The sequence below is a fragment of the Catharus ustulatus genome, chromosome 31 (genome assembly GCF_009819885.2).
Source record: "Catharus ustulatus isolate bCatUst1 chromosome 31, bCatUst1.pri.v2, whole genome shotgun sequence".
NCBI classification, from domain to species: Eukaryota; Metazoa; Chordata; class Aves; order Passeriformes; family Turdidae; genus Catharus; species Catharus ustulatus.
Window position 1 is genome coordinate 1,657,876 of NC_046251.1, and position 14,330 is coordinate 1,672,205.

Consider the following 14,330-nt stretch of genomic DNA (forward strand, 5'->3'; position numbering starts at 1 on the left):
AATAAACTATTGTTGATTGCCGCATTTCATTAAACTGTTAATATTACTAGCTACAGTTCAATATCTAGTTCTCGTTATTATGTGTTTATTGCTTACGATGCTCTTGCATTCCTTGTGATGCTATTATGCATTAATATGTACTAGTTCTTAGGATTTAAACTATTGTATGGATACCAGACAAAACGTGACATTTATTATAACTTAATTTATTTGTATTATTATTTAGTAGTACTGTGTGTGTTATTGGCACTCCTTAAAAACATTTCAAATCTCCGGAACAGCCCCTGTTTCCTGCAGCTCCTGAGACACAGCTAATTAATTATTAAAATAATTTAAATAATTTAGAAAGTACCCCGCCTTGTGGGTGGGCGTGGCAGCAGCCATGATGGGTGTGGCAGCCGCCATGACGGGTGTGGCGACCACCGTGACGGGTGTGGCCGCTTCACCGTCGGGCCAAGCCGTATCTTCCGGACTAACCGGACACATTCTCACCCCACGGGTCGGTCCCGACCGCTCCGGACCCGCCACAACCCCGGTAACGGTGCTTCAAGCTCCACGAGCGCGGCCCTGCCCACACTCAAGATGGCGCCGCACTCTGAGGCCTCACTGGGACCTCCAATATGGCGGCGCCCACTGCGGCGTCGGTGACGTCATTCTCTTTCCGGTGCGTGCCGGAAGTGGCGCGGCAGAGGCAGCCTTGGGGACACCGGGAGGGATTTGGGGACACCGAGAGGGATTTGGGGACACGGAGGGGACCTTGGGAACACCAGGAGGGCCGTAATGAACCCCCAAAGCGCCCCCTGTTTCCCCAACCCCCCCATTCTATTTAACACAAAAACCACCACTCCATTTCTTTAAAAAACCCAAAACCAAAAGAAAAATAGATTTTTATTCCAAGCCCTTTTTTTGGGGTGGGGGTCGGGGGTGGGGGTCTCCTCAGCGCGGCAGCGGCCGCCGCCCCTTCTTCCTCCTCTTGTGCTTCGTGTCCCCCCTGGGGGGGCCCCCCTGGGCCTGGGGGGGTCCCTGGGGGGGTCCCGCAGCCCCGGGGGGGGTGGGGAAAACCCCCCCGGCTTCCCCAGCAGAACCCGGGGTTCCCTGGAAAACGCGAGCCAGGAAATCCTGGATCTCGGTGGGGGAGGGGGGGCTGCCCTTGGGGGGGGCCCTGCAGGGAGATAAAAAAGGGGGGGGAGGTTGGGACACATCTGGATGTACCTGGGACACACCTGGATACCCCCAGATCCCCCTCCCCAAGGACTGACCACTGGTGTCCGGCCACTGGCCACCCTCAGGACACCACTGGACACACCCTGGTCACTCCCCTAGACACCCTGAGGACACCCCTGGTCACTCCTGGCCACCCCTGGACACCCCCTGGTCACTGCCCAGACACCCTCAGGACATCCTTGGTCACTCCTGGCCACCCCCTGGTCATTCCTGGCCACCCCTGGACACACCCTGGACACCCTCAGGACACCCCAGGACACCCCTGGTCACTCCTGGTCACCCCTGGCCACCCCCTGGTCACTCCTGGCCACCCCTGGCCACCCTCAGATCCCCCCAGGACACCCCTGGTCATCCCTGGCCACCCCCTGCTCACTGCCCCAGACACCCTCAGGACACTCTTGTACACCCCATAACACCCCTGGCCACCCCAGAACATCCCCTGGTCACTCTTGGCCACCCCTGGCCACTCCCCCAGACACTCTGAGGACACCCCTGGTCACTCCTGGCCACCCTTACCCAGGACTGACCGCTGATGTCCAGCCCCTGGACACCCCCAGGACACCCCTGGTCACTCCTGGCCACCCCTGCCCAGACTGACCATGGTGTCCAACCCCTGGACACCCTCAGGACACCCCTGGTCACTCCTAGCCACCCCTGGTCACTCCCCCAGGACACCCTCAGGACATCCTCGGTCACTCCTGGCCACCCCCTGGTCACTCCTGGCTACCCCTGGTCACCCCTGGCCATTCCTGGTCACTGCCCCAGACACCCTCAGGACACCTTTGGTCACCCCTGGTCACTCCTAGCCACTCCTGGTCACCCCCTGGTCACCCTCAGGACACCCCTGGCCACCCCCGGTCACTCCCCCAGACACCCCTGGTCAGTCTTGGCCATTCCTGGTCACTGCCTCAGACACTCTCAGGACACCCCTGGTCACTCCTGGCCACTCCTGGTCACCCCTGGCCACCTCCTGGTCACTCCTGGCCACCCCAGAACATCCCGTGGTCACTCCTGGCCACCCCTGGACACTCCTGGCCACCCCTGGTCACTGACCCAGGACACCCCTGGCCACCCCTGGCCACCCCTGGTCACTCCCCAGACACCCCCAGGACACTCTTGGTCACCCCGGCCACTCCTGGCCACTCCAGAACATCCCCTGGTCACCCCTGGCCACCCCCGGTCACTCCCCCAGACACTCTCAGGACACCCCTGGTCACTCCTGGCCACCCCAGAACATCCTCTGGTCACTCCTGGTTACTCCTGGCCACCCCCTGGTCACCCCTGGCCACCCCCTGGTCACCCCTGGCCACCCCCTGGTCACTCCTGGCCACCCCAGAACATCCCCTGGTCACCCCTGGCCACCCCCTGGTCACCCCTGGTCACTCCTGGCCACCCCTGGCCACCCCTGGCCACCCCCAGGCCACCCCTGTCCCCCTGCCCAGACTGACCGCTGGTGTCCGGCCGCCGTGGCTGTCCTGGCGCCGAAGGACAGGTGGTAGGGGACACGGTGGCTGTCCGGGGAGATGGCCACACGCTGGCAGCCCGCCCACTCTGGGGACAGAGAGGGGACACTCGGTCATGGGGACACCAGGGACACCAGGGATGGTGACACCAGGGACAGCAGGGGTGGTGACACCAGGGACACCCCAGGGATAGTGACACCAGAGGGACCCAGGAATGGTGACACCAGCAACCCCAGGGATGGTGACACCAGGGACACCTGGGATGGTGACACCGAGGGACCCTGGTCACAGTGACACCAGGGACCCCAGGGATGGTGGCAGCAGAGGGACCTGGGGATGGCGACACTGGGGACACCCCGGGGATGGTGACACTGAGGGACACCTGGTCACAGTGACACCAGAGAAGTCCCCAGGACGGTGACACCAGAGGGACTTGGAGATGGTGACACCAGGGATGGTGGCAGCAGAGGGACCTGGGGATGGGGACACCAGGAACATCCGGTCATGATGACACCAGAGACCCCCAGGAATGGTGACACCAGGGACACCTGGTCACAGTGACACCAGGGACACTCCAGGGATGGTGACACCAGGGACACTCCAGGGATGGTGACACCAGAGGGACCCGGGGATGGTGGCAGCAGGGACCCCAGGAATGGTGGCACCAGAAGGCCTTGGAGATGGTGACATCTGGTCACAGTGACACCAGAGACCCCCAGGATGGTGACACCAGGGACCCCAGGGATGGTGACACCAGAGGGACGTGGGGATGGTGACACCTGGTCACAGTGACACCCGGGACACCAGGGATGGTGACACCAGAGGGACCTGGGGATGGTGACACCAGGGACACCAGGGATGGTGACACCAGAGGGACCTGGGGATGGTGACACCAGGGACATCCAGTCATGGTGGCACCAGAGACCCCAAGGATGGTGACACCAGGGGGACCTGGGGATGGTGACACCTGGGACACCCCAGGGATGGTGACACCAGGGACACCTGGTCACAGTGACACCAGGGACACCCAGGAACGGTGACAGCAGGGATGGTGGCAGCAGAGGGACCCCAGGGATGGTGACACCACGGACACCAGGGATGGTGACACCGAGGGACCTGGGGATGGTGACACCAGGGACACCCCAGGGCTGGTGTCCCCCCCAGGTGTCTCTGGGGACTCTGTCCCCCCCAGCTGTGTCTGTCCCCTCCCAGCTGTGTCTGTCCCCCCCAGCTGTCCCTGTCCCCTGTCCCTCACCGGTGACATCGTAGACGTGGCCGTCCATGCGGGCCAGGTAGGTGACCTTGAGGCCGAGCAGGCTGGACTCTGCCCACAGGTCGCCGTCCTCGGCCGCGTGCCAGGAGCCGCACTCGGAGCAGTAGCGGGCACTGCGGGGGTCCCTGTCCAGGGGGAACCGCCTGGGGGACATTGGGGACATTGGGGACATTGGGGACACTGTGACACACCCAGGGACATTGGGGACACTGTGACACCCACAGGGCACTGCGCGGGTCCCTGTCCAGGGGGAACCGCCTGGGGGACAGGGGGACATTGGGGACACACCCGGGGCACTGCGGGGGTCCCTGTCCAGGGGGAACCGCCTGGGGGACATTGGGGACAATGGGGACATTGTGACACATCCAGGGACACTGGGGACACTGACATTGGGGACACTGTGACACACCCAAGGCACTGCGGGGGTCCCTGTCCAGGGGGAACCGCCTGGGGGGACATTGGGGACATTGGGGACACTGTGACACACCCAGGGACATTGGGGACATGGGGACATGGGGACATTGGGGACACTTCCAGGGACATGGGGACATTGGGACATGGGGACACTGTGACACCCCCAGGGACATTGGGGACACTGGGACACTGTGACACCCCCAGGGACATTGGGGACATGGGGACACCTCCAGGGACACGGGGACACTGTGACACCCTCAGGGACATTGGGGACACTGGGGACAGGGGGACATTGGGGACACTGTGACACACACAGGGACATTGGGGACATGGGGGACATGGGGACATTGGGGACACTGTGACACACCCAGGGACATTGGGACATTAGGGACATGGGGACATTGGGGACACCTCCAGGGACATTGGGGACACTGTGACATTGTGACACCCCCAGGGACATTGGGGACACCTCCAGGGACATGGGGACATTGAGGACATTGGGACACTGTGACACCCCCAGGGACATTGAGGACATGGGGACACTGTGACACCCCCAGGGACACTGGGGATATTGGGGACATTGGGGACATGGGGACACTGCGCGACACTGTGACATGTCCAGGGACATTGAGGACACTGGGGACATGGGGACATTGGGGACACTTCCAGGGACATGGGGACATTGGGACATGGGGACACTGTGACACCCCCAGGGACATTGGGGACACCTCCAGGGTTACGGGGACACTGTGACACACCCAGGGACATTGGGGACATTGGGGACAGGGGGACATTGGGGACACTGTGACACACACAGGGACATTAGGGACATGGGGGACATGGGGACATTGGGGACACTGTGACACACCCAGGGACATGGGGGACATGGGGACACTGACATTGGGGACACTGTGACACACCCAGGGACATTAGGACATTAGGGACATGGGGACATTAGGGACACCCCCAGGGACATTGGGGACACTGTGACATTGTGACACCCCCAGGGACATTGGGGACACCTCCAGGGACATGGGGACATTGAGGACATTGGGACACTGTGACACTCCTAGGGACATTGGGGCCAGGGGGACATTGGGGACACTGTGACACCCCCAGGGATATTGGGGCACTGTGACACATCCACGGACATTGGGGACATGGGGGACACTGGGGACATTGGGACACTATGACACCCCCAGGGACATTGAGGACATGGGGACACCTCCAGGGACACTGGGCACATTGGGACACCTGTCCCCCCGTGTGCCCCCTGTCCCGAATGTCCCTGCTGTCCCCCTGTCCCCTGTCCCCACCTGTGGCATCCCCCCTGTCCCCTGTCCCCGTGTCCCCCGTGTCCCCCCTGTCCCCTGTCCCTGTCCCTGTCCCTGTCCCCTGTCCCTGTCCCTGTCCCTGTCCCTGTCCCTGTCCCCACCTGTGCCTCCCCCCGCAGCGCGAGCAGCCCATGGCATCCATGGCGTCCCTGAGCTCCTCCTGCAGCCGGCCCAGGAACGCGCCCAGCGCCCGCGCCAGCTCCCCCTGCGCCAGCTGCTTCCTGGAATAAACAAAATGTGGGATTTATACCCCAAAATATGGGATTGGCACCTCAAAATATGGGATTGGGACCCCAAAAAATGGGAATTATAGCCTCAAAAATGAGAATTACAGCCCCAAAACCGCGCCCAGCGCCCGCGCCAGCTCCCCCTGCGCCAGCTGCTTCCTGAAAATAACAAAATATGGGAATTATACCTCAAAATATGGGAATTAGAACCCAAAAAATGGGATTGAGACCCCAAAAATTGGGAATTAGAACCCAAAAAATGGGATTGGCACCCCGAAAAATGGGGTTGGGACCCCAAAAAATGGGATTTATATCGATAAAAATGAGAATTACAGCCCCAAAACCGCGCCCAGCGCCCGCGCCAGCTCCCCCTGCGCCAGCTGCTTCCTGGAAATAAACAAAATGTGGGAATTATACCCCAAAATATGGGAATTAGAACCCAAAAAATGGGATTGGGACCCCAAAAAATGGGAATTAGAACCCCAAAAAATGGGATTGGCACCCCGAAAAATGGGAATTACAGCCCCAAAACCGCGCCCAGCGCCCGCACCAGCTCCCCCTGCGCCAGCTGCTTCCTGGAAATAAACAAAATATGGGCTTTACAACCCAAAAAATGGGATTTATACCCAAAAAAATGGGAATTAGAACCCAAAAAATGAGATTAAAACCCCTAAAAATGGGATTTATATCGACAAAAATGGGAATTACAGCCCCAAAACCGCGCCCAGCGCCCGTGCCAGCTCCCCCTGCGCCAGCTGCTTCCTGGAAAAAAATAAAATATGGGAATTACAACCCAAAAAATGGGATTTATACCCAAAAAAATGGGAATTAGAACCCAAAAAATGAGATTAAAACCCCTAAAAATGGGATTTATATCGACAAAAATGGGAATTACAGCCCCAAAACCGCGCCCAGCGCCCGCGCCAGCTCCCCCTGCGCCAGCTGCTTCCTGGAAATAAACAAAATATGGGATTGGGACCCCGAAAAATGGGATTGGGACCCCGAAAAATGGGAATTATAGACCTAAAAATGGGAATTATAGACCCAAAAATGGGAATTACAGCCCCAAAAATGGGAATTATAGCCCCAAAAAATGGCCTGTGGCAGCTCCCCCTGCACCAGCTGCTTCCTGGGACCCAAAACCCGGGATTCCCACCCCCAAATCCCGAATTTTTCCCCCCAAACTCACGCCTGGAACTCGTGGTGCCTCTCGGGGCTGCTCACCCGCTCCCATCCCGCCCCAAAACCGCAATCCACACCCCAAAATCTGGGATCCACACCCCAAAAATGGAAATTCTCACCCTAAAACTCAGTATTCACACCCCAAAATCAGGATTCCCACCCCAAAAAACGGGATTCACATCCTAAAATATGGGATTTACCCTCCAAAACCGGGATTCTCACCCCAAAAAACAGGATTCAATCGCCAAAATTGGGATCCACACCCCAAAAAACGTGATTCTCACCCCAAAAATGGAGATTTCTGCCCCAAAAAACTGGGATCCACACTCCAAATCCGGATTTTTCCACCCTCAAATCCCGATTTTTTCCCCCCAGACTCACGCCTGGAACTCGCAGCGCCTCTCGGGGCTGCTCACCCACCCCAAAATCGGGATCCAAACCCCAAAAACCGCAATCCACACCCCAAAAATGGAGATTCCCAACCCAAAAACCCGGATTCCCACCCCAAAAAATGGAGATTCTCACCCCAAAACTGGGATCCAAACCCCCAAAAACCACAATCCACACCCCAAAATGGAGATTCTCACCCCAAAACCCGGGATCCACACCCCAAAAATTGGGATCCAAACCCCAAAACTGGAGATTCTCAACCCCAAAACCGCAATGCACACCCCAAAATCCGGATTTTTCCACCCTCAAATTTGAATTTTTTGGCCCCAAACTCACGCCTGGAACTCGCGGCGCCTCTCGGGGCTGCTCACCCTCTCCCACCCCGCCCCAAAAACCGCAATCCACACCCCAAAAACCGGGATCCAAACCCCAAAAATGGAGATTCCCACCCCAAAAACCGGGATCCAAACCCCAAAACCAGGATCCAAACCCCAAAAATGGAGATTCCCACCCCAAAATTCAGCATTCACACCCCAAACCCGGGATCCACACCCCAAAAATCGGGATCCACACCCCAAAATGGAGATTCTCACCCCAAAACCCGGGACCCACACCCCAAAAATCGGGATCCAAACCCCAAAAATGGAGATTCTCAACCCCAAAACCGCAATCCACACCCCAAAATCCGGATTTTTCCACCCTCAAATTGGGATTTTTTGGCCCCAAACTCACACCTGGTACTCGGGGCGCCTCTCGGGGCTGCTCACCCGCCCCAAAATCGGGATCCAAACCCCAAAAACCGGGATCTAAACCCCAAAAAACTGGGATCCACTCCCCAAATCCGGATTTTTTCGCCCCAAATCCAGATTTTTCCACCCCCAAAACCGGGATTTTTTCCCCCCAAACTCACGCCTGGTACTCGCGGCGCCTCTCGGGGCTGCTCACCCGCTCCCAGCCCACCCCAAAACCGGGATCCACACCCCAAAATCTGGGATCCACACCCCAAAAATGGAAATTCTCACCCTAAAACCGGGATTCCCACCCCAAAAATGGAGATTCTAACCCCAAAATCCAGCATTCACACCCCAAAACCCGGGATCCACACCCCAAAAGAACGGGATTCATTTGCCAAAATTGGGATCCATACCCCAAAAATGGAGATTCCCACCCCAAAAACCGGGATCCAAACCCCAAAAAACGGGATCCACTCCCCAAATCCGGATTTTTCCACCCCCAAATTTGAATTTTTTGGCCCCAAACTCACGCCTGGAACTCGCGGCGCCTCTCGGGGCTGCTCACCCGCTCCCACCCCGCCCCAAAACCGGGATCCAAACCCCAAAAATGGAGATTCCCACCCCAAATCCCGATTTTTTCACCCCAAATCCCGATTTTCCCCCCCAAACTCACGCCTGGAACTCGCGGTGCCTCTCAGGGCTGCTCACCCACTCCCACCCCGCCCCAAAACCGGGATCCAAACCCCCAAATCTTGATTTTTCCACCCCAAAATCCCGATTTTTCCACCCCCAAATCCCGATTTTTCCCCCCCAAACTCACGCCTGGTACTCGCGGCGCCTCTCGGGGCTGCTCACCCTCTCCCACCCCACCCCAAAACCGCAATCCACACCCCAAAATCCCGATTTTTCCCCCCAAACTCACGCCTGGAACTCGCGGCGCCTCTCGGGGCTGCTCACCCTCTCCCACCCCGCCCGCAGCACCTTGAACGCCGCCTCCGCCCGGGGGTCTCGGCTCTTATCGGGGTGCACCTGCCAAACAACACACGACCCTCAAACCTCCCAAAAACGTCCCCAAACGTCCCCAAACCCCCGTGTGACCGCGTCCCCAACACCCACCAGCACCGCCAGCCTCCTGTACGCCCTCCGCAGCTCCGCATCGCTCGCTGTCGCTTCCACCCCGAGCACCCTGAACGGGTCCAGCTCCTCCTCGGCCACCTCAGCCATGGCCACCAACCGTGTCACCTCCTGCTCGCCACCACCTCCGGCGGCGACACCAGCAGCGGGACAGCTCGCCCGTGAGCGGATCCACTCGGCCAGGAGCTGCCGGGAGCGGCGGAGCCCCGCGGAGCCCCCGCGGAGGAAGGAGCGGAGCCCCCCGAGGATGAGGAGGAGGAAGAGGAGAAGCAGCGCCACGAGAGCCCCGAGAAAGCGAAGGGACAGCGCGACCCCCGCCCGGGCCACCCGTAGGGCCACCCGTTGTCCCCTCTCGGTGTCGCCTCGTGGATTGTCTCGGTCCTCGTGGCGTTGTCGCGGTCGCCGCCGCGTCGTGCGGGTGTCGCCGGTGTCGTGCGGGGGGTGGCGGTGGCGGCAGCCGAGGCCGCACGGGGTGGGGCGGGTGGGGCTCGGGGGAGCGGCGGGGGGACCCCGGCAGCGACAGCGACCCCCGGGCGTGGGGACATTGTCAGGGTTGGGGACACTCCCGGAACCGGGAATGCCGCAGGGATTGGGGACACCCTCGGGGTTGGGGACACTCCCGGAACCGGGAGCGTCACAGGGGTTGGGGACATCCCTGGGGCTGGGGACACTTCGGGAGTTGGGGACACTCCTGGTACCGGGAACGCCGCAGGAGTTGGGGACATCCCTGGGGTTGGGGACATCCCTGGGGCTGGGGACACTTCGGGGGTTGGGGACACCCCCAGGGTTGGGGACATTGTCGGGATTGGGGACATTGTCAGGGATGGGGACACTCCCGGAACTGGGAACGCCACAGGGGTTGGGGACATCCCTGGGGCTGGGGACACTCCCGAAATCGGGAACGCCACAGGGGTTGGGGACATTGTCGGGGTTGGGGACATCCCTGGGGCTGGGGACACCACTGGGGTTAGGGACACTCCCGGAACCGGGAATGCCACAGGAGTTGGGGACATCCTTGGGGTTGGGGACACTCCCGGGGCTGGGGACATTGTGAGGGTTGGGGACACTCCCCGAATCGGGAACGCCACAGGGGTCGGGGACATCCCTGGGGTTGGGGACATTGTCAGGGACGGGGACACTCCCGAGACCGGGAACGCCACATGGGTTGGGGACATCCCTGGGGTTGGGGACATTGTCGGGGCTGGGGACACTCCCGAGACCGGGAACGTCACAGGAGTTGGGGACACCGGAGCTGGGGACACCCCCGGGGATGGGGACACGAGGGTCGCGCTCGCCGCTTTCGTCGTCGTCGTCGCCCGTCGTGCCGGGGGTGGTGGCGCTGGTGGCGCCGGTGGCACCGCGGGGGTGGCCGCAGGTCCCGTTCCAGGCACCGCTGGAGCCGCTCCCCGCTGGGGGCGCGTCCCGGTACCGGGGCTGCTCCATCGCACCGGGGTCAGGTCACGGCCATCGCTGGGACAGAGGGGACAGCGGGGTCAGCACCGGAACGGGCACGGGACACCCCCGGAACGGGAACGGGACATCCCGGGAACGGGAACGGGACATCCCGGGAACGGGCCCTGAATGGACCCGGGACCCTCCAAATGAGCCCGGGACCCCCTGACCGGACCCGGGACCCCCTAAACCGGACCCGGGACCCCCTGACCGGACCCGGGACCCCGCAGACTCTCGGACCGGCTCTCGGAGCCCCGGTACCGGGGGAGTGTCCGGGATTCACCGTGCCGGTACCGAGGGATGCTCGGGACTCACCACGCCGGTACCGCGGGGATGCTCGGGACTCACCGCGCCGGTACCGGGGGATGCTCGGGACTCACCACGCCGGTACCGGGGGATGTTCGAGACTCACCGCGCCGGTACCGGGGGGATGTTCGGGACTCACCGCGCCGGTACCGGGGGGACGCTCGGGACTCACCGCGCCGGTACCGTGGGGATGTTCGGGACTCACCGCGCCGGTACCGGGGGGTGTTCGGGACTCACCACGCCGGTACCGGGGGGATGTTCGGGACTCACCACGCCGGTACCGGGGGGATGTTCGGGACTCACCACGCCGGTACCGGTGGGGGGGGGGGGGTCACGCCGCCGCCCCCCCCCGGGTCCCCTCACGGCCGCACTTCCGCTTTCCGCCCGCCGCCGCGCTGGCCACGCCCACTTCCGGGGCGGGAGACCGCGCGGGCGTATCACGTGATACTGTCCATAAATGGTAAAGATCACGCCTCTTTCCGGCATGAGCCGGTCCCTAAATGGTCACGGCCACGCCCTTAAGGAATGAAATTAACATTAAATTTGCGTGATCACGCCCATTTCTATAGGGACACGCCCCTTAAAGGGGGCGACGCTTCTTAAAGGGGCAACGCTTCTTAAAGGGGCAACGCCGCCGTGCCGTCATTTTGGTGGGTTCCGCCCCAGTGCTCCCAGTGCCACCCCCCAGTGCTCCCAGTTCAGCGTGTGTCCCCTCCCAGTTTCACTTCCCAGTGCTCCCAGTGCCCCCCCCAGTTCTCCCAGTGCTCCCAGTTTGGTGTCTCCAAATTTCCCCTCCTGTCCTGGGCTCTCCTAAAACCCCAAAATCCCCAAATTCCCCCCAAAATTCCCTCAAAATCCCCCCAAAATCCCAAAATTCCCCCCAAAATTCCCCCCAAATTCCCCCAAAATTCCCCCTCAAAATCCCCCAAATCCACCCAAAATCCCCCCAAAATCAAAATTCCCCCCAAACCCCCCCTAAAATCAAAATTCTCCCCAAATTCCCCCAATATTCCCCAAAATCCCCAAAATTTCCCCAAATTCTTCCACAATTCCCCCTAAAATTCCCCCAAAATTTCTTCCAAATTCTCCAAATTCCCCCAAATTCTCCCAAAACCCCCCAATTTTCCCCAAAATCCCCCAAAATCCCCCCAAAATCCTCAAATTTCCCCCCGAAATTCTCCCAAAATCCCCAAAATTTCCCCAAATTCTTCCAAAATCCCCCCAAAATTCAAAAAAATCCCCCACAAAATCCCCCAAATTCTTCCAAAATCTTCCCAAAATCCCCAAAATTCAAAAAAATCCCCCCAAAAATTCTCCCAAAAATCACCCAAAATCAAAATTCTCCCCAAAATTCCCCACAATCCCCTAAAAAATCCCCCAAATCGCCCCAAAATTCCCCCCAAAATCCCCAAAATCCAAAAAAATCCCCCAAATTTCCCCACAAAATCCCCAAAATTCCCCAAATTTTGGCTCTCCCAACAATCCCAGCCCCACTTTGGGTCACTGGTTTTTTGTTTTTTTTTTTTTTATTCTTCCACCGTTTTTTAAAAATAAAATGGGAAAAAAAAAAAAAAGACAAAAAAGAGAAAATTTGGGGTCACAGAGAGGGGAGGGGTGGGGGGCACGGCCCCTTTTTTTGGGTTTTTTTTTTTGTTTTTTTTTTTTAATTTTGCCCTTTTTTTAAATCCCATTAAAAATCGGGAACGACCTCGGGATGAAGGAACCGAACCCAAAAAAAAAAATTTAAAAAAAATCGTGGAGAAAAGGGAAAATAAAATGAAAGAAAATGGGGGGAAAAAATGGAAAAAAATAGGAAATAAAAAGAAAACAAATAAAAAAAAAAAAGAGGAAGAAAAGAGGAAAAAAAAAATACTAAAAAAATTAAAGAAAAAGAGGAGAAAAAAGAGAAAAATGAGAAAAAAATGGGAAAAAAAGAAAAAAATGAAAAAATTGGAATAAATGAAAAAAAGGAAAAAAAAGAAAGAAAAGGAAAAGAAATTGGAAAAATGGGAAAAAAGGAGGAAGAAAAGAGGAAGAAATTGGAAAAAAAATTGAAAAAATGGAAAAAATGGGAAAAAAAGGAGAAAAAAGGAGAGAAGAAGGAGAGAAAAAGAGGAAAAAAACGAAGGGAAAAAGAGGAAAAAAAGAGAAAAAATAGGAAAAAAATCAGAAAAAATCAGAAAAAAAGAGGGAAAAAGGAGAAAAAAGAGGGAAAAAAGAGAAGAAAATAGAAAAAAGAGGAAAAAAGGAGAAAAAAATAGGAAAAAATCAGAAAAAATCAGAAAAAAATCGAAAGAAAATAAGAAAAAATCAGAAAAAAAAGAAAAAAACAGGAAAAATAGGAAAAAATCAGGAAAAAAACAGGAAAAAAAGGAAAAAAATCAGAAAAACAGAGGGAAAAACAGAGAGAAAAATCAGAAAAAAACTAGAAAAAAAATCAGAAAAAGAAGAGGGGGAAAAAAGAGAAAAAAGAGGAAAAAAAGAGGAAAAAAATATGAAAAAATCAGAAAAAAAAAGAGAAAAAAATCAGAAAAAAATCAGAAAAAAATCAGAAAAAATCAGAAAAAAGAGAGGGAAAAAAAGAGAAAAAAGAGAGAAAAAAAAAGAGAAAAAATCACAAAAAAGGAAAAAAATCGGGAAAAAATAGAGGGGAGGAAAAAGAGAGAAAAAACGAGAAAAAAGATAGGAAAACAAAACGGAAAAAAAAATCAGAAAAATAAAAAGAAAAAAACAAAAAAAATCAGAAAAAAATCAGAAAAAAATCAGAAAAAAATCAGAAAAAAAGAGAAAAAAAGAGAAAAAAATCAGAAAAAAAAGGAAAAAATCAGGAAAAAAAAGAGGGAGAAAAAGAGGAAAAAGAGAGAAAAAACGAGAAAAAAAATAGGAAAAAAAATCAGAAAAAAAAATCAGAAAAAAAACCAAAAAAATCAGAAAAAAATCAGAAAAAAATCAGAAAAAAATCAGAAAAAAATCAGAAAAAAATCAGAAAAAAGAGAAAAAAATCAGAAAAAAGAGGGGGAAAAAGAGAAAAAAAATCAGAAAAAAAGGAAAAAAATCAGAAAAAAAGCCAGAAAAAAAATCAGAAAAATCGAAAAAAAATCAGAAAAAAACCCCAAAAAAATAGGAAAAAAATACTAAAACCCCCCCAAAAAAAACCAGACAACCCCCCCAAACCCCCCTGAATCCCCCTCCCCAAA

General features: G+C 56.0%; 1 protein-coding gene across 1 annotated transcript; it reads right to left on the reverse strand.

Moving 5' to 3' along the window:
* Nucleotides 1-918: 918 nt before the first annotated feature.
* DNAJC14 (DnaJ heat shock protein family (Hsp40) member C14) lies at nt 919-11,515 on the reverse strand. Its single transcript, XM_042780074.1, has 7 exons — nt 11,437-11,515; nt 9,358-10,845; nt 9,164-9,270; nt 5,810-5,929; nt 3,943-4,103; nt 2,673-2,775; nt 919-1,162 (listed from the first exon to the last, which is right to left on the reverse strand). The coding sequence occupies exons 2-7, from the start codon at nt 10,816-10,818 to the stop codon at nt 937-939; spliced, it is 2,178 nt and encodes a 725-aa protein (XP_042636008.1). The 5' UTR covers nt 10,819-10,845; nt 11,437-11,515; the 3' UTR covers nt 919-936.
* Nucleotides 11,516-14,330: the final 2,815 nt, after the last annotated feature.

What these genes read in the sequence shown, in the direction of transcription:
- DNAJC14 (XM_042780074.1), bottom strand. Translation starts at nt 10,818, where the DNA reads ATGGAGCAGCCCCGGTACCGGGACGCGCCCCCAGCGGGGAGCGGCTCC. An exon ending in ACAGGAGGCTGGCGGTGCTG is followed by an intron (nt 9,271 to 9,357) that starts GTGGGTGTTGGG and finishes GTTGTTTGGCAG; the next exon opens with GTGCACCCCGATAAGAGCCG. An exon ending in ACGGCGGCCGGACACCAGCG is followed by an intron (nt 1,163 to 2,672) that starts GTCAGTCTGGGC and finishes ATCTCCCTGCAG; the next exon opens with GGCCCCCCCCAAGGGCAGCC.